The 20393-nt window shown below is 44.2% G+C and overlaps 1 protein-coding gene across 3 annotated transcripts in view; it reads left to right on the top strand.

Moving 5' to 3' along the window:
• The window catches only part of AMBRA1 (autophagy and beclin 1 regulator 1), a 194996-nt gene that overhangs the window by 54885 nt on the left and 119718 nt on the right, over positions 1–20393 (top strand). For all 3 annotated transcript variants that reach the window (XM_077322340.1, XM_077322341.1, XM_077322342.1), the window contains 2 exons: positions 6131–6217; positions 10188–10370. In XM_077322340.1, coding sequence (XP_077178455.1) covers positions 6131–6217; positions 10188–10370 — 270 coding nt within the window. The remainder of the gene's footprint in view (positions 1–6130; positions 6218–10187; positions 10371–20393) is intronic.

Here is a 20393-nt window from a genome sequence, read left to right as displayed (position 1 = left end):
TTAATAAAAGGGTAAGGGGGGTAGGGGTGGGCTGTGTCCGTGATGGGCAAGGAGGCCCATTGGCCCCTTGCCCACAGACTGATGAGTCGGGAGGTGCACAGCGCCTCCTGCCCTGCCCCCACACTTCGGCCGCTTTTGGGCACCTGCCACCATTACTTAGCTGCCTGCCTACAAGGTAGGTCGCAGGCCGACCGGGGGAGCCTTCTGATCGGCACTCACCCCTCCAACACTTGCGCGGATGCGCAAGGGAGGAGGCCAGCCCTGGGACCCTTCCTGCGGCCCTGGGACCACAGCCGACGCATCGCAGATGCATCGGCCATGCTTCACGTGCCGTGGAAACCCTCCGCCGCATGTCCCCCTCCCCGACGATCCCCTGCACTCCCGTAGCCCTGGGGAGCACCCCGCACATGTCACTGACGCGACGGCCATGCTTCCTGGCCTGGGGGAACCCTTCCACGTCTGTCCCCCTCCCCGACAATCCCCTGCCCTCCTGTGGCCCGGGGAGCACCCCGCACATGTCACTGATGTGGCAGACATGCTTCCCTTTCCGGGGGAACTCTCCCGTGTTCATTCCCCTCCCCGCCGACCGGGGAGAAATGCTGCAATAAAGTTTGGACTACAGAAATCTAAAAACAGAAGTCTAAAACAGAGCTGAAACAAAACATAAGCATTTTAAAATCACATGTTAAATGGTATAGAAACTACTTAGTCAGAATGATAGGGAGGACTGTCAACCCCCAGGTTGGGGGTTTACAAGTGACCTCCAGGCCAGTAGTCCCCAACCTTTTTATCACCGGGGACCGGTCAACGCTTGACAATTTTACTGAGGCCTGGGGGGGGGGTAGTCTTTTGCTGAGGGATGTTGCTGCCACTCCTGCCTGAGCCCCTGCTCCACTTGCTTTTCCGCCAGCACCCCTGAAATCCTGCCGCCCACTGGGGGGGTGCTGCCAGCAGTAGCTGTGCAGTGCCATGCTGAGGGGGAGGGGCAGCCGCTGGAGAGCACCAAAGGTGAGCCGGCGGCAGAGTGGCAGGGCAGCCCAAGAGGCAGCAGCTGGGGAGGAGGATGAGGAGATGCGGCCCGGTACCGGCTGATCTACGGACCGGTCCCAGGCCCCGGACCGAGGGTTGGGGACCACCGCTCTAGGCAACAGTTCCCCTAGAGAAAATGACATTTCTAAGGTGGTCTCTTCGGCATTATACCCCCTGGATATGACCTCCCCAGTCTGCTCTTCCAAAATCTCCAGGTATTTCTCAACCTGGAGCTGGCTGCCCTAGCCATAAGCCGCAATACAACAGTATAGGCCATGGTCCCTTTTTCTGAACCATTTCTTTACTGTGCAGTCCTATTTACCTATGCAGAAAGCCCTCTAGATTAATATTGAAAGTTTAGTAGCACCATGATGCCCATGGATTTCCCTTCTTCATTCCCTCATGAATGTCATCCTCAATTTAACCTGTTGACAGAATTCAGCCCTTTCTGCTGACATCGTTTTGTTTCTTGCCCACAAGCAAGGATTCCAGACCACAGTTTAATCCTGGTTTGAAGGTAAAAACAAATTTCAGTTTGTTAAAGCAGCCAGCTTCAGACATCTCAATAAACTGTGGCTATTTAGAAGTCTTTCGTTTCAGAACTGTGCTCGAACAGAGGAAGAACATGAACCCAAGAATGAACCGGGATTGAATCAGGCTTCTTTTTCTAGCCGTGCCCATTCTCAGTCTTTTTATAAGAGATGCCTATAGCATGCTAAAATCAGAAGCAGACATAAATGTTGACTTCTGTCTCCAAAACTCTAGCGAATGGCCTCTTCCAAGCAGAAAATGAAGGTTAGCCTTAAATGCTCTTACCACTGATGGCCTGATGGTAAAGAAAATGATTGCAACCTTCTGATTGATTATACAGTTATTAGAAATTGACTATAGTTCAGCATATTTGTTTGACCATTTTTGACCCTTGGTTCTTATCAAGAGAGCAATATGGGGTCCTCTCCAAAATATAGCAAAATATAAGAGGGAATGTTTTGAGCAGGGTCAAGCCAGTCATATCTTGTGCACCAAGACCAGAAGGCATGAGTAAGCTATTACAATCTGTAAACCTTGGAGGCTGGGATTGATGCCAGGCGAAGACCCAGATCCCTGCCAGCAGTTCCTGAAAGGCTGGCATAAGGGCTGTAGGGGTTCCAGGAAGGTGGAGTGACCCCAGGCTGTTGGCTCATCATGCAAGCCCAACCTCCAAGGGAAGGGTATTTAACACAATGTAATCCTATTGTTCTCTGCAGAGATTTGGGAACTCCGTTGTGTCTATATTTCTTCTGCAGTAAAAATATAAAAAGCTTTTCTCTCAGTGTGATTCATTGGGGCTGGGCAAAAGAACCCTAATTTGGCCATTTGGCTATCACCACAGTTGATTGAGCTAAGGTTATCAGCAGATGTGATAACTGGCCTGGTTAAGGCATTCATTCAGAGAGGGCAACTTTAAATTTTGCTTTTGAAAAATGATGGTGTGAATTCCTTCTGATATGATCAAGCAACCCTCTTCTTACTTACAAGCACTGAAGAACTGTACCATTGACCAGTATTCTTATGAAAGAAAAAAGCAGCTGTGCTCCTTTTGGAAGATTTTTTTTTTGCTGATGTTCTTGAGTCAAAATCACAGCACTACAAACTATAGGAAGAGTTGTGGTGTAAGGAGCCAAAATAGGATGCTTTCTATAAAATTTACCTGCTTGTATGCTTCCGAAAGAACAATATTTTGAAGCTAGAGTTTGTTATTCTTCTAGTAGTTTGACACACAGATCATGAACTTTGGAAGCCATAACGTAGTTCTGGTTTGAAAATGCAGTTATTTGAAGAAAGCCTAGTAGAGCTTTGTTACTGCTAAATCCAGGCATGCAGTGAAGAAATGTGGCATCTGCTGTGTGAGTGCAGAAAGTCTGCAGTTCAGGGTTTGCCTGTTTTCTTTGGTTTATAAAAAATGTAAGACTTGTGGAGTTAAATACTCACTAATGGATACAAGATGGTTCTTGTGTCTTTTATTTCTACTCTCTGGTTTGGTGCAGGCACGCTGTGACTAGATTATGTTGGATTCGGGAGGGTGACAGTCTCAGCACTTCCTCTAGGGTTTGATTGAAGGTTGAATTTGGAAAGCTCAGTAAGCAGTTCACAAACACTTATTCTTTAAACTTGCATGAATTCCCACAGTTTTTTCTCCTCTGCCTATGAATAACACGGTTTGCTTGAGGATTCTGTGTCTGCCTGTAATGTTGGATCTCCCCTCCTCCCCCAGTTTAGAAAATCTTCTTTTTAATAATAAATTGTAAAGCTTAAAGTTAAACATTTTCTAAGCTGTTTAGTAACTGAACAAGTTGCTCAAGCCCTATTAATTCCTCTGTGCCAATTTAAATAATCATTTATGTTTCAGCAGGTACTGTGTAACTGGCACGAAGGAAGATCTACAGACTATTACCTGAATCTTGTAGAGATAGTCTGCCTCCTAGCAATGCGCCAGTGTGGTTGCTCTTCCCAAACTAGACATTAAATATCTTTCTTTCAAAAAAGGGGAAGCCGCCTCACAAGCAAAAATCATGTTCTGAGCTCAAAAGAAACAAGATGTGTTTTGTCCGCATACCGACACAAGTTAGATAAATTCTGCTGCTAGGTTTTGTGATTTCAAAATACCTTTTCTGTATTATTAGGGGTCTAGAGATCTGTTTAAAACTAAGCAATTAGATAACAACAAACTTCTCCGAAGATGATCCTATCCCTTAACCTTGGCATTTCTTGTGAAGAAAGAACAGCCAAGTCACCTGTGAATCTTGAGCCTTACCTGTAGCAAGGCTTTCACAGAGATCACAAGGATTGGGAAGATTCCTGTGGGGAGGGGATATTTTGACCCTATGCCAGTTTTCACAAATCTTTGAAGTACATTAAAAAGCTAGTACCTCAAGAGGATAACTTGTGTAAAAGTATTCTGTGATACATTGCTCTTATATTTGGATTATAATATAAATATGTTAGTAAGAAACCTAGCAGTTTTTTTTAATGTAGTGATGAAAATGAATAAGAAGACATTGTCTCCTCAACAGCTTTCTAGTTGTTTATGACCAATGAAAATTATGTATGTGGCTTCCAAGTATGACAATCAACATACTGGCTAGGATCCCCCTGAAAGTTATTCCTGATGGAAGAATTTCTGCAACAGTGGAAGGAATTCTTCTTCCTCCTGCTGCTTTCCAAAATACGCTCACCCCCCCCTCCAGTGATGCTCTTGGGGGGGGGAATAGAAGACCCTCAAGAACAGCAGGAAGGGGAATAGGTGAACCTTCTCTATCTTGCAATGTTAGGTGAAATTCATCCCATTGTTTTCAAGCTACTGTAAATAACAGAAAACAGAAGTTGGACAGAAAAATACCTGAAGTAGCACTGAGTTGAAATGATATCTAGGACCAAAATTCATCTGCTTTAACTCCCAAACTTTTTTCTGATTCTTTTCTTATCCCTTTTATCTGTTGGACCTCTTTTTGGCATCCCATTAATATAGCCTGCAGAGGATGATGCATCTATGAGCTGCTCATTCATATTGAAGGCTGGATTATACTGGTTCCATTTTGAGCTGGATGTTACTGGCATCATTCATGGAAAAAATTGGGCCAGGCCTTGTAACAACGTTGAATTGTAGTGGAGCTTTCTCATTCTTATGATAAGGTGGCCTTTGGCGGGACAGTCCTGCATTTGGGGCTTTTGCCCTGTGTCCCGCGGTGTCTTCTAATTCTCCCGCGGCATTCTCCAATTTTTAATTTTTTTGGGCCGCGCGCTGCGCAGCAAGCCCAGCAAGCGGCCCATCAGGCAGCCCAGGCTCATGAGGCCCCCGCGCAGGATCCTGGACCAGGGACGGGGCTACCCGGCCAGCTCTGCTGCCTCCTGCTCGGGCGGGTCTTCCTGCCCTGCCACCGCTCTTATGAGGCTAGTCGCGGAGGGGGGAGGGAGGGGAGGGCCCGCCTGCTTCTGCCGCCCCGCCAGTGCCCTTCTGAGGCCAGTCAGGGAGGTGGGAGGGCTTGCCTGCTGCTGCTGCTGCTCTGCCCGCCACCCTTCTGCAGCTAGTCGGGGAGGGAGGGGGGAGGGTACGCCTGCCGCAGTAGTGACAGCAGGGGCAGCAGCGGCGGCGCATCCCGCCTTGTGGCCCCAGATTTCTGATCACTTTATCTTATGACTAGTAATCAAGCCCGCTGCAGGGGAATGCAGCGGGCGCTAGGGCCTTACCGAAGTGGTCAGGGGCGGCGGTGGGCTGGTCGGCGGCGGGCTGGTCGCGGCAGCGGCCGCGGCGGCGGGCTGGTCGCGGCGGCAGGCTGGTTGGCGGCTGCAAGCTTCTGTTGGCTGCGGGCTGACACGGCGAGAGGCGCTTCGCGCCTCTTGCAGCGTCAGCCCGCCAGGCAGGGAACCCCCTGCAGCCGCGCTTTGCGCGACTGCCGGGGGCTCCCTCGGGCGGCAGCGTGACGCGGCGAGAGGCGCTTTGCGCCTCTCGCCGCATCAGCCCGCCAGGCAGGGAACCCCCGGCAGCCGTGCTTCGCGCGACTGCCAGGGGCTCCCTCGGGCGGCGGGCTGACGCGGTGAGAGGCGCTTCGCGCCTCTCGCCGCGTCAGCCCGCCAGGCAGGGAACCCCCGGCAGCCGCGCCTCGCGCGTCTGCCGGGGGCTCCCTGGGTCGTCGTCCTGACGCGGCGAGAGGCGCGAAGCGCCTCTCGCCGCGTCAGACCGGGAGGAACTGGGAATCGGAGGGACCAATCGGCAGGCGCTTTGCGCCTGCCGATTGGTCCCTCCGATTGTCTGTTGTGAGGAAGGGTCCAATCCGGACCCTTCCTCATCACGGACTAATCCCACCTCTACACGCCTTAGCGAATTATTTAGTCCGTGGCGCCCGTGGCGCCACGGGCGGTTTAAAGATGACCGTGAAGTTTAGTGAGCCAAAAAACTTAATACTATAAAGGAACCTATTCTAAAATGAATTTGCACGCTGTAAACTATATTAGGCTGTAGGCCTCTGTAAGATGCTAAAAACAGCACTTAGGGTGCGGCTGAGAAAGAAACAGAAAAAAAGCCACAAAGCAATTTCTTAAATGATTTGTTTTCTTTCCTTAGGAGGCTGTTGGAATCTTCTCTTATTTCACTTTCCCGTTATGATGGGGCAGGATCTCGGGAACACCCAATTTATCCTGATCCAGCTAGGTAAGGACACGATTGTCTCTTATGAAATGAAACAAGGACACAAGTCTTCTGATAGTTCTCTTTAGATAGACTGTAATGATATTCTTTCTGTTGCCCTTCATTCCTGTGATGATTTGCAAAAAACCTTGCATTTTGTCCCACCCTGCTGTTTTCTAACCCTTTTTCAGAAATTACATTTTCCGTGACTTTTATTTCAAATTGGCCTGTGAACTAATATACCTAAGAGTGTGAGTTCACATTCATTTGTTATTACCCTTTTCTCTTTTTTCTCTCATTTTGTCATCTACACTGTCAAGAATTAGGTAAGTTCCTCTGAACAGAGAGCTCTCTCTGTTGTTATGTAAATTATGTTGCCATGACATAAAACTAATAATTTGGACTTGGGTGTATAAGCAGCCCCCTTGTGTTGTAAAGGCTCTTTAATATGTATGTATGTATGCTTGTGAATCTCATTGCTTGTGATGTGCAGCATCTCTTTTGGGTAATACAAAATGATAGAGAACAAACATTTTCAATGCTTACATTTATTCAGAGACATGGAAGCTAATACTTTGGTCAGAAGCACAAACTATAATTTGACTCAGAAAGTCATCTTGCCTCTGCTGTATTATTAATAGGATCAGAAGGGAATGAATGGGGGTGTCATGATAAGGAAGGGTGTGTGACGACTTATTTGGATTTGAATTAGGAATAAAAATTCAGAATGCAGCATGAGGGATTTGCAGAAAGCATCTCTTTTCGAAAACTAAATAAATGTACTAGGTAATGGGAGGAAGTGTTAATATAGGAAAGTCTTTTGGGGCTGTAATTAAGGTGCCACCAATGACAGGTTCTTTGAAAAACACAAATCAACAAAGAATAAAGAACTCAGGAAAAAAAGCCTATTTGAATGTTGGAATATTTTAAAAGCATGCTATCAAGTGTAGGACATGAAAGGAAATGAAGAAACATGACTAATGCCCCCCCCATGTTTCCAGAGGTAATAAGAGCAATGAAATGGTCTTTATAAAAATGAATCTGTGAGGACCATCCTGTAAAATTAGGCTGATCAATACAAGGGAAAGATGAAACCTGTTATGTATAAAGTAGTTGGTATAAACTGCTCTTTAAATCTCTTTTTAGAGGAACTGGTGAAGGCAAGAATTTCTTTCTTGTGGAGATAATAAGGAGTTTAAAAGTGTAGCTACTGATGGAATCCTGTGGCATAATGTTGAAAAAGATGACCACAGTGATAACAGTATTTGCAAATAAAATTGCTGACAATTATTTTTGAACGGTCATTGGGATTAGAGGCAATACTGCCTCAGAGTCTTCCTGACATATGGATTCGCGATCTCATAATTTGTCATCCTAAACAAGCTTGATCACAAGTAAACATATGATTACATGAAAAATGGCTGTTTGGAAGATTCACATTTGGCCCTTCATTTCATTCTTGAGCCTTTATTAACTTTATATATGTGGTGAAATATTGCAGTGCAGCAAAAACCATATGATGTTTGTGTCTTATAATTACAATCAGTTGATTCTACCAGCTGCCTCTGAGATGCCAACATATGCCTGAATAACTCCTTAGAGAGACCATTTTGAATAGCTACTTGATTCCTGTGCCTTAACTGTCCATACTTCAGTAGTTCTGTCATCTGCCTTTTTATAGCTTTCAAATATGTTTTTCGTATTACTTGTTTAGCATAACCTCTGTCACTCATATCTTGACTCGGCACAGCTTCCTTAGAATTGCAGACCAAAGAGGCTGAAAATGTTTTCCCCTCAGCTTGAGGAATTGTCCTTAAAGCAAGTAACTGAGAACTCTCTTCATTTGAACAAAGAGTTAGGGCCATTTATTTACTTTCTTTTAAAATGTATTTGCCATTTTTCTGCTCCAGTGGGTCATCCAAGATCAAGTATGTTTGCTATATTTGTATGTGTACATCTATTGTCTGTGTACAAGTATATTGTCAAGCCTGAAAGGGGAAACTAAAGGAAGAGATGCATACATATCAAAGGCTCAGGTTCATAAGAATGATTTTGCATAATACCTAAAAGATGATTCAGTTGCTGCAAATGGCCCTTATCCTGGGAAAATATTCCATAGTTGGGCTACAGCTACAGAAAATGATGTGTTGTTGACAGATGTTTGAATGCAGGGGCACCTGAAAGAGAATGTCCAGGATGACTTCTTGACAGGCAGTGTGAGGCTCCTCCCTCATGGTCTTTACCTTTTGGCCCTTCACCATTTTTCCTTTTTGGGGACTCCTCTGCAGACCTCATACTGGGTTGAGGACGGGAATTTAGATTCACCCTGCTCCTCCTTTGCCCAGTCTAGACTGCTTCTGATTCTCACCAAGAGATAATGGGAAGGATTCAACGCTGTTTAGCTGCATGCATGTACTGCCACTGTTGTATCAATCTCTGGGTGTTTGTGTTGCAGTTATGGTAACACTTATGAGTTGCCTGCCATTTTGTAAACAAAATAAAACAGAGGGGAGAACATATTCGAGCTCCTTAAGAGGAGAATGGTATATAACCATAATAGGTGCTATTCTATATAAATAATTTACTATTCTTGAGGGATAATCTGCTTCAGATTGTGAAGCTATCTTCTGCATAATACCTTCAGACACAGGAAGCCTGCCTCAAATGGTTGCACAAAGAATTATTAATTGAAATGCAAAATTCTCCTTATAAACACTAGCCACTTTAGATTATGTGGAAGAGCCAGTGAGAGTGTGCATATTGTGATGGGGGCAGGGAGTGGTATTGATTGGTCAGTCAGTCTGTGCTGCGTAAATCTGGCTTCTGTTTTTAGGTAGAGAAAAACATTCTTTCAAAGCTGATACTGTAAAAAAAAAGTTTTTTTGTGATTTGCAGTTATGATAACTTCCCCAGCAAGTTTTCTGCAGAATTTATGTATGCCTGTTTGCTCCTGCATGGTATCATTACTAGTGATGTTCCTTACCTTGATCACACAGTATGCTAGCAGTTAGAAAAATCAGCTCTACACTTGTAAAATCAGTGTTTGAACTGGAGTTGAAGGCAAAAAATATGATATCCCAGGGGGAATTTGTTGAAAATTGCTTGCAGAAAACTGCAATTAATCTACACTCTGAAGAGCTACATACATCTTTTTTTTTTCTTATTGCATTTATGGGATGGAGAGGAAAGGAACGATAAAGGATTTACCTTTCTACCATACAGAGGCCAGAGAGAAATCCAGGTGGCCGAATGAATGACTTTGTGAGCTGGGAAAAACTGAAAGAGAAAATAAGCATCAGGGAGTTAGATACATTATTGCAATTTTGCCAGCTGCAAATGAACAGCTGGCTGACTAAGAGGGTAGCTAAGTGTTGAGAGCTAATACACTGTAGTGGCTGATAGTGAACCAGGAAGTTGTCTCTTCAAATGTTACTTCTAGCTTGAACTCACTGCACTCAGCTTCTGCCTCTTTCCCATCTATGATGTGACAATTTACTGAAAATACTTTTTAAAAATAAAAGTAGTATTTCTTTTAAATGATTTCAGTTAGTTAAAAGCCTTGGCTGGATTCAGGTCCATTGTACCTTATAGGGACCATTAAAGTCACTGCTGGGCGTGAATATGGGGGTCTGCAGTATCGGGGAAGAATTTGGTAAAAACGCCTGTCCTCTCCCAGTGAGTGAAAGTGTTCTGCACTAGGCAAACAAAGTTTGAAAACTAATCATTCAGGTCACTTCCATTCCAATTCTAATAACTGCATGTTTGGAACGGTACTAAAAAATTGGTACCAAAAGCTAGTAATGTTTAAGTGCCTATTTGTAGATAGTGACAATAGAGTTGTTAAAGAAAACCTCAGAACAGACAGCAGGAAAATCTCTCTTCCAAGTACAGAATGGAACAGTAAAGCTGCAACCTAATCCCTCAACTGGGATAGATCTATTGTATGTGACAAGGTTTCCTTGCAAGCTAATGGCTGCCTTCTTTACTTCCTCAGGTTATCTCCTGCTGCTTATTATGCCCAGAGAATGATCCAGTATCTTTCGCGCAGAGATAGTATTCGCCAGCGGTCCATGAGGTATCAGCAGAATCGGCTCCGTTCTTCCTCCTCTTCTGCTTCCACCTCTGAGACTTCAGGTCCATCTGTGGAAGGAAATGATCTAGAATTTGAAGACTTTGAGTAAGTACCTGTCATCTTCTACCAAGTTGTTTGACCAGTGATTCTGTGCCCTTTCTGTTTATATAAATGGTCTGAGCTTTCTGTGAAAGACTATGCTTACACTTGGATCCACTGATTGTTCAAATTCATTTATAATGTGACTCCAAACCAGTTATGAACAGAATTGAAAACCCAGAACAACAATGATCTCCATCCCCCCTGCCGTCCCTGTGGCAGCCCAGAATGCTGCTCCTGGAGGACAGGGCATACTCTGGAACGGCATGAAAGGGGGAGTCTGCAACAGCTCCCCCTCTCCCATTTCCTTTGCCAGTTCCGAGAATTTGTAAAAATATGGAATTTAGAAAAAAGAGCTGTTACTTTACAGCCTGCTTTTCACTACCCAAAGGAGTCCCAAACTGGCTTACAAACACCTTTCCCTTCCTGTCCCCAGAACAGACACCCTGTGATGCAGGTGAGGCTGAGTGAGCTCTTACAGAACTGTTGTGTGAGAGCAGCCATAAGAGAACTCTGACCAGCTCAAGGTCACCCAGATGGCTGCATGTGGAGGAGGAGTGGGGAATCACCCCTGGCTCTCCTGATTAGAGGCCATCACTCTTAACCACTACACCGCATTGACTTTAAAATGTTCAATCACTTAATGGAGGACATGGTGTATTGGCGGCTGCTACCTTTGGTGCCTTCTCAAGTGGTTTGCATTTGGATGACAATTTAAATAATCAGAATAGCTAGTTAAACTCAGCCCCTGGGTCAGTTATGCAAACCAGGTTAATACCGCTCAAGAGAAAGAAAGTGATCATCATGTGCCAGTATTCCTGTATATATTAGAGTGCTTTTATAGCCAGAGCTTGTGTCAGCACTCCTGTCAAAGATCTGATAACTCTGTTGGTATTTTAATCATAATTTCTGGAACATAGTTAAAGTGCAAAGCTCTTTTGAGAACTGTTAATGTTCACTGCCACAACAATCCTGTCAAGAACATTGTACAGTTAAGGAGTTGAAATGATGAAATAGTAGCTTATTCAAGAGAAAATAATGTTGAGGAAGGATTTATCTTGTAGATATACACTGACCTGGATCTCAACAGATGAGGAGGAGGAGTTGGTTTTTATATGCTGCTTTTCTCTACCAGGAGTCTCAAAGCGGCTTATAATCGTCTTCCCTTTCGTCTCCCCACAACAGACAACCCTGGGAGGTGGGTGAGGCTGAGAGAGCCCTGATATCACTGCTTGGTCAGACCAGCTTTATCAGTGCTGTGGCGAGCCCAAGGTCACCTAGCTGGCTGCATGTGGGGGAGTGGGGAATTAAACTTGGCTCACCAGATTAGAAGCCACTGCTCTTAACTACGACACTACGGTGGCTTGGAAGCTAATCAGGGTCAGCCTTAGCTAGTGTTTGGATGGGAGATCTTCAAGGGATACCAGTGTTGCTACACAGAGGCAGGCAACAGCAAACCACCTCTGAATGTCTCATGCCTTGAAAACCCTACTAGGAGTTGCCATAAGTCAGCTGTGACTTCATGGCGCGTTCTGCCACTATTTGTAGGTATGATACCTGAGGCAATTGGTCTGCAACTAATATATTTAAGTGTTTGGTTGACATCTGTGGCCTGGTCCCTGTCTATCTGTGGGACCACTTGTCTCCTTATGTTTTCTGCAGAGCTCTCCGCACTGCGGGTCTGAATCTGTTGGTGGTCCCCGGTTCCCGGGAGGTACGCCTGACCTTGACCCGGGCCGGGGCTTTTTCAGTCCCGGCCCCAACTTGGTGGAATGAGCTCCCAGAAAAGCTGAGGGCCCTGAGGGAGCTATCACAGTTCCACGGGGCCTGCAAGACAGAGCTCTTCCACGAGCATTCGGTTGAGGCTAGGCCAGGAAGATTGGTCCCTCCTTGCATAGGCCTTTTGTGCCAGACATCTGGACAGGAGTACTTCCTTGTGGCTGGAGCAGTGGTAGTAATAGTTGCTTGGTATGGAGGGGGGGGGTGTAAAGGGGATCTCGCTGCTAATATATTGTATTTTTATTGTATTCTGCTGGGTTTTTATAACTGAATGTAAACCGCCATGAGCCGATTGACCCGGGAGCAGTGGTTAATAAAAATTAAAATAAACAAATAAATGTGCAATCATTTTTGTGCTTAAAGTGATGGCCCTGTTGCCTAATCAGGGTTCTTTTGCCCAGTGCAATGCTCCTAGTTATCACACAAAGCTACATTCCAGATAGGAACAGGCCATTTCCTTAGCTGCTTTCTCTGCTTGGTAAGAACCAAAGACTTGAATCAGGACAGACTGGTATGCAGAATTATAGCCAATCCCTAATAACTATGATCAGTTAGAAAGATGCAACTTTTTTCTTTGCCACCGTGCCATTAAAAGCAGTGTTACACAGTACTAGGTTCCCTACCATATTTGGTTCCCAGGGAGCACCTGGCGTACATTTGTCTATTTTCAAATGTTGTAAAAAATATATTTATTTCCTACTTTGGAATGTCCTATTAGTTGAATCAATTTGAACTTGGCTCCTCCTAGAACAGTAGGATATAAGCTCTTAGAAAAGACTTTATCTTAGAGGCAGAACCCCTGTTCCATGGAGCTGTCGTTTCATGCTCCAGCAACTGCGCACTCAGAAGCACAGGGGAGTGAGTGTGTCTTCCCCTTTCATTGTTGCTTTGTTTGTGTAAAATGTAAATGAGTGGGGAGATGTGGAAGAGTCAGCTGCCTAATAGCTTTCCCTGAGCAGCACCACAGGCTGCAGAAGTAGGAGTGAGGCAGCCTGCTGGGGCCCATTGTGATGGGGAAAGCTCAGCAAGAACAACCCTCCGTTATTTTCATTACTGCCTCCTATTCATCCTCCAGGGAAGGAGGTTGGGCTGTGAGAAAGGAATGGTACGTTCTTCATTCACAAGGCCAGGCAGATACCTGTGGAGAAATGTGTTCCCCTGTAGATAATTATTCACACAGTGAAGGGGCCATTCAAGAAAGCGATTCAGTCAGCCAGAGGAAGTCTGCCTTTTATTTCATGCTGGGTGAGGAAAGGAATATGTTTCTATCCTATGCACTAGCTGTGCTTTTTTGGTAATAAATGTTCCATTGTGATCTCTGCTGCTCTGTGCGTTCAAGGTATTATCTTCTTCTGATGGAGAAGCTGGTACAGCGGCCTCTTTGAAGTACAGCTCTTTTTGTTTCTCCAATCAGTGTCTCACAATGAAGTCTTGTGGAATTTCATGTCCTTGTGTCCCCCCCCCCCCCATGACTTCAGTCACCTCTCTTCATTAAGAATGGTTTCCAGAGTGGAAAGTTAATAGAGATTTCACTTCTTCCCTTACCAGGGCCAAAAGGGTAGGACAATTTCCCTTTCATCCATTCCTCACTGCTGTTTTGTCCAAAGACCACTTGCTTCTAATGTTCTTGGATAGTGTGGTGAATAAATATCCTTTCAAAAATAGTTGGTTGTGGTATTTTGGAGAACTGTCAATTCTTGGCATTCCTCCTATTTCTAGTCCTGCTGATGAAGACACATTTGTTGTTCTGTGAATTCCTTTAGTGACTAGGGGTTGGATTAGGGTCTAGGTGACCCAGGTTCGAATCCCCGTTCCACCATGGAAACTCTCACATGGTTAGGGTAGAGAGGAGAGAACAATCTTGTAAGTCATTTTGAGTTTCCATGAGGGAGAAAAGCAAGATATAAATATGTACCTGGCATTTAAAATTTCAAAATGTTTATGTGGTGAGTTTGACATTTATTTGTCAAAAGTAATTAGTGATCTTGTTTCTGGATAGAGACTGAATTTAGGTTTTCCTCATCCAAATCTAATACATCAGCTCCTACTTGCTGTAAAGAGAAAATAGGAGACATACTGCATATAGATTTCGTAGGGAAAGAGACTAGTAATTTCTGTTTAATATTCAGATTATTGTTTTATTTGAATTGTTTCTGATGCAGCCACCTAGCTGAGTCTGTTTTCATGGCATACTCTGTCTTCGGGTCTGCATGTTTATAATCCATTATTATCTTGCCTTACTTTTAAGCATTGTGCAACCTTCACGTTAGAATTGTGCCTGCAGTAAGTTTCCTTCCTTCCTTCCTTCCTTCCTTCCTTCCTTCCTTCCTTCCTTCCTTCCTTCCTTCCTTCCTTCCTTCCTTCCTTCCTTCCTTCCTTCCTTCCTTCCTTCCTTCCTTCCTTCCTTCCTTCCTTCCTTCCTTCCTTCCTTCCTTCCTTCCTTCCTTCCTTCCTTCCTTCCTTCCTTCCTTCCTTCCTATATTTCTATTTCTATACCGCCCCTCCCCCCAAGTAGGCTTGGGGCAGCTTATAACAATCAGCAAAGATAAACATATTGTTAAAACATAGTTTAAAATCTGTTCCTTCATTCTACCCTCTTAAGCATTAAAAAGGTTAAAATTCCAGAGTTGTAATACCTGCATATAAATATGGCGGGGTCCCCTGAAGTTCTGCCATCTGTTTTTTGGCCTTCAACAAATGATGGAAAATCAAATACAATTTGATTGTATTTGACATGCAGCAAAGGCGGGTATTTGAGACAATGTGCTGCTCTGCTGCCTGAAAACCTAAAATCCTTCATCGCTATTTCATAAAGGCATTCAATATGAGGCTTGTGATAGGTGTCTTCCTACCCTCAGGAGTGGGTTGCTGATGAAAATGTAGCTTAGAAGCCATTTGGTGTACAAGAACATACTGAATATGTTCTTTCAGTCTGTATCCCTGCCTTCGCCTGGAGTGGAGGCCATGCCTCTTCCTGAGCTATGTCCTTTTGTCCCTTATCAGATGGAGGGTCACAGAACCTGGTGGGCAGGAAGGAATGCTGGATGCACCATTGCTGGATGTACTGTATGCAAGTCAGTAGGGCACAGCACTGATTCTACTCTCCAAACACACCACACTTCAGTCAGCTAATGATGAAGCCAAGCACTGCTGTGTCTTTGCTCCTTGCCAGCTTGGGCAAGGTGGAGCCATGCCCCTCCTCACATCTCTGCTGGCAGGACAAAGCCCAGTACTGCTGGGCCCATGTTCTTCCTTTCTGTACTCTGTGCCTGTGCCCATCTCACTAGCCTACATGTAATAGATGGGCTGCCCCATCTCACTGGCCTACATATGATGGGATGGGCAAGGAGGTGTATAGGTGTATAGTTCAGCAGTGGAATAGGCTGCCTAAGGAGGTGGTGAGCTCCCCCTCACTGGCAGTCTTCAAGCAAAGGTTGAAGCTCCTCCTCACTGGCAGTCTTCAAGCAAAAAACACTTTTCTTGGATGCTTTAGGATGCTTTGGGCTGATCCTGCGTTGAGCAGGAGATTAGACTAGATGGCCTGTATGGCCCCTTCCAACTCTATGATTCTGTGATTCTATGCTGCTGGTATCGGCCAAAGCTGGATGCTGTTGTGCCTGTGCTCTTTGCTTGCCTCGGCACAGTGTTGATGGCAAGGAGGAATATGTGTACCACTGGTATACAGTAAGGCTGAATGTTACTATACCTTTTGTCAACTTTGATGGCTAGGGCAAGAAGGAGCATATACACAGGGACTTCCAGCTTTGCCCTATGCCAGTGGCACCCATATTCATCCTTGCTTGCATCACTGTGAGGATGGGCATTGCTCCTTAGGTAAACAGTGCATTGGAATTTCCCTTTGTAAATTAAATGGCCATTCCACCCCTGTCCCCTTTCTATTCTAATAATCAGGGGTACTTCTCATATTAGTAAAGATCAGTATTGTATCCATCACAGTGGGTGGCATAATGTTTGCAGTTATAAGGAAGATATTCCCAAAGTGGAAGCTTTGACTCTCAAAAATGTTCTGGCTCCCTGAGTTGCTCTTGGACTCAAATCCAAAATCGATATGACTGCTTTCTGTGGAATTTATACAGGCTGTAATTTTCTAATTCACAATTCTAAATAATAGCATTAGAATGCAATTCTGTCTATTAATTTTTTAGAACCTAATTTCATTGCTACCATTATACCTTCAGTGTCAGGTGATAACAATATCTCATTGCCCCAGCCCAGTTCTAGGACTGTTTTTTTCTGGAATCCTCTGATTTGATGCTATTTCGTGTATGGATGATCAATGGTGTTACAAGTAATCATGGAACCTGCCTCCTTCCCCATCTGGATCAATGTTTTGTTAAGCTGTTATTGGAATGCAGTATGTACAAGAACACCTTGTACTGTGGTATCCTTGACAATGTTCTGGAATGTGCTCCTGATATATTTTTGTGCAGTTTGGTTCTCATACCTTATTCTGTGAACTGCCTGTTGGTTATGGCTTTTGAAAAAAGATCTCCAGAACTGGAAATCGTAGCTAAACCTATGAAATGTCTTTTATTTCTCATGGCCCTTAAGTAAGGGTCTATTGATTGTACTCCTGTCATTATGTATAAGTTAACTTTTTAAAATTATGATTGGAATCCTTTGCTACAGACCAGTATTAATCATAGGAATGCCAGCTGCCGACTTGCTTTGAAACTAAGTCTCTGCCATGTTTCCCAAGGCATGTTATGTCTTATTGACCTTTGTTTTACAAAGTGTGAGAATGCTTTGATGCCTGAATGCTCTGCGCAAACTCATCTGCATATCAGGCACGGAAACTTTCTGCTACCCCCTACCCACAATGTACGTCTGACGTGTTCTCTGCTCAGTTGACCCTGCTCCTGGGTGGAGCTTCCTATGGTATAAAAAAATAGTGTAATAGTTTTGCTCTTTGTCTTCAACATAACCTCTCTTCGTGTTTATCCCTTCCTAAGCTCTTGTGTGAATTTATAATAAATGCTTAGATTTGGTTCCCTGGATCGCCTTGGCTTGTTTTTCTCATCAATCCTGATATACTAGTCATGGGACATGACATTTAGAATTCAATTGATAGAGAGATTAGCATTTAACCAAATCAGTTATTTCAGTAACCAATAATTGCTTGATCATCAGCTTTCCATAGGTATTTCTTATTTTACCAATATTTTCATTTATTTGAAAACATGGTTACTCCACCTATTCCCGACAAAGCAGGAAACAAGGCTGTCAAAGAAGGTTGTGGGGAGGGAGCATGGGGAGAGGCATTTAAAAGGCACACCAAGCGATTGATGCAGACACATCAGCTGCTTAACATGCCCTTTAAATCCCCCAGCATTCTCTGGAAGATGAGAATACAGCAGCTGCATGGTACATCTATTAAATTCTCCCCCCTTCTCAGTGCCTGAAAAAGCAGACGGGGGGAGAAAGAGAGCCTTCCAAGTAGCTGATGTGTCATCATCAGCTACTTGGCAGGCCCTTTAAATGCCTCTTCCACAGACTTCTTTGGCAACTGAGAGCATTCTCTGCTGCCAGACTGGGGGGAGGCATTTAAAGGGCCCACCGAGCTGCTGGTGCTTGGGTATTTTTATTTTGTATTTATTATATTTATATACCGCCCTTCCCCGGGGGCTCAGGGCGGTTTACATAATAACATAAGAACAATACATGGAACAGTCTATAAAACATTTGAATAACTGTGCAATAATAACTGATAATTGTAAACATATAACAGTATAGTATAACCAATAAACAATACAACAATGCAACAATACAAACAGGTCCAGAGTATATAGGTGGAGTTCTGAGGGGGGGAGCAGGGGCCCTTTGGTCACTGTTGGTTATGTCTGGTCTCAACCAAATGCCTGGGTAGAGGAGTGAAGAGAACCTGCCAAGCAGGTGATGTGTCATGACACATCAGCTGCTTGGCGAGCCCTTTAAATGTCTCCCCCCAGCTTTCTCTGACAGCAAAGAACTTCATCCAGCACATTCAGACAGCACTTCAAATGGCAGGGGGGAGTGAGAGTCATTATCAGCTGCTTGGCAAGGCCTGTTTAACACCTCCTCTCATTTCTTCTGGCAGTGGTGAATGGTCTCTGCTACCTGAGAAACGGGGGAAGTGTTCAAATGGCCTGCCAAACAGCACACTTTCCCCCCCCCTCCCAACCTCCCCATGAAGTGGGGAACTGGTTTGTACTGGGGAAGGGAGGTGTGGGGAACTCCACGCTTGCCCTCCCTGAAGTTTAGAGAGCTGGCTGCTAGCTCACATTGGGGGAGCTTCGTGCCTCCCGACTGGTCAGAACTCTGGCCTGTCTGGGTGAGGGCCCAATCGGAAGGTGCTTTGCTTCGCATCTTCCGATTGGGCCCTCGCCCGGACAGGCCCAGCCCACTGTCCACCCCCAATAGCCTTAACCAAATATGATACCACTCCCCGAGCAGTTTAAAGATGTATTTATTATGTATTTATTTATTTTCTCGTTTGCTATCTCTATCTTATTAAACAAGGATGTTCATATCCTATGTAAAAAGCAGTTTGTGGAGTGATTGAAACAACTTAAATACAATTGCCTTTTGTCATCAGTCTTACATTCAGGCAGATTCTTTGTGAAGCACTTGATATTAGGCTAAATGTTAAATACCTTTAATTGCCTTAAAAGTGCTTTCCCCCCCCAAAAAAAGTTCTTTAAGTGGGTGGCCGCTCAGTTCCGGCCACCTATTCTTTTGCTTCTACCTATTTTGTCTCCTCTTCCTTTTCTTCCTGACTACTGCACATGGCCGCTCATGTGAGAAGCTGGGTACTGTGGCCTCTGCTCTTTCTTCTGTCATGGTAGGAAGTTCCAGCAGTATATGGACCTGGCTGTGTTTTCCTAGCTTCAGAAATGAAACACAGTGCCCCCCTGCTCTCTAAACTTGTGTGCAAAGCACACATGGTGCAGTCTTGTTATTTTTCCTAGTTAACAACTTCCCAATATAAATTCAGCTCCTGGGATGCAGAGCTGTTTTCAGCAAGTGAAGACAGAAGAATGTTCTCCATTAATACCCTTTCCAGTTATCATCAGTAGGCATGGCCATTCCAGAGTTCCAAATGTTGTCCCTTGCCATCACATGCTCCAGAATGTCAACTGAAAAGGTCTTCTTTACACAAAGTGCCTTAGTGACATTTTAATCTGCACAGATGCTGTCTTCGTATGGTTACTGTTAACACTTCTGCTAATTTCAGTGTGGTTGTCACGTGTTCTGTCTTTCCCTTTAAAGCCCCCAATTGCCATGGTATCCAGTGACCCAGTGCAGCCATTGAATGTGATAGTTCATTGTTGTTTTTAGTAATTATTTATCATTGAGACAGGTAGGATCAGAGAAGACTCATTTGGTTCCCAGGTCACAGCACAGACGTGTTACTTCATCCTTTTAAATTGGCATTCCTCTAGCAATTAATCTTCTGCATTTAACAGGGCTTTGCTGCAGTGCATAGCAGCTTGACCAGGTGATGAATCCTCTTGTATCTGGTGTTTGTCAGAGGTACTTGATCATGTGAAGTGCTTTTCTGTGTTATAGAAATCCCCCCTTTTTCTTCTAAATGGCCTCTGAGAAGTAATCAAGGCTGTGTTTTTTTAAACTGTTGAAGGAGCCATTAATAATCTGCTCCTTGCAACCCTGCTGGTTTAAAACTTTAGCTGATAAATTGGGAATGGATTGTTTGGGGTTCCCCTGGAGTAGCTGAAGAAGAGATTACATTTAATGGTGGAGGAAGGCATCTTAAAAACTTGGTGGGTAAGGCAGTCTTGCTTTGGTTGTCATTTATATTAATGAGATGAGATTTGAAAGAAAAAGTGAGCAGTTAGGAGGGGAAATTTCTGCTTGCATTTCTTGGCCTCAGCAGAGTCATTCTTTGCATTGCTCTATATGTTATTCTCTTCAGTTTCACTGTGTTTTTTTTTTAGCCCATCTCTCAGGACATAATTTTTACAATCTAATGCATAGCCCAGTCATGAAAATGCTTTTGTATACTCTGAATGTTCTGTAATTCAGCACATTTCCATGATTCCTATCTTCTGATAAAACTCATGTGAAGAAACTTTCATTTGTGTATTTTTTCACTTAATATTTTATCCATTTTAGATAATAGTTCTAGAAAAGAACATTTCTTTTCTTGCATTTTTCTCCTATCCTTAGAGTGATCACCAGTTAATCGTGTGGTGGTTTGACTGTGTGTGTCAATACAGGACAGACAGTAAT

Source organism: Paroedura picta, chromosome 2 (assembly GCF_049243985.1).
Source record: "Paroedura picta isolate Pp20150507F chromosome 2, Ppicta_v3.0, whole genome shotgun sequence".
Taxonomy (NCBI): Eukaryota; Metazoa; Chordata; class Lepidosauria; order Squamata; family Gekkonidae; genus Paroedura; species Paroedura picta.
The sequence above is the reverse complement of the archived record's forward strand: the minus strand, read 5'-3'. Positions and strand labels throughout refer to the sequence as shown.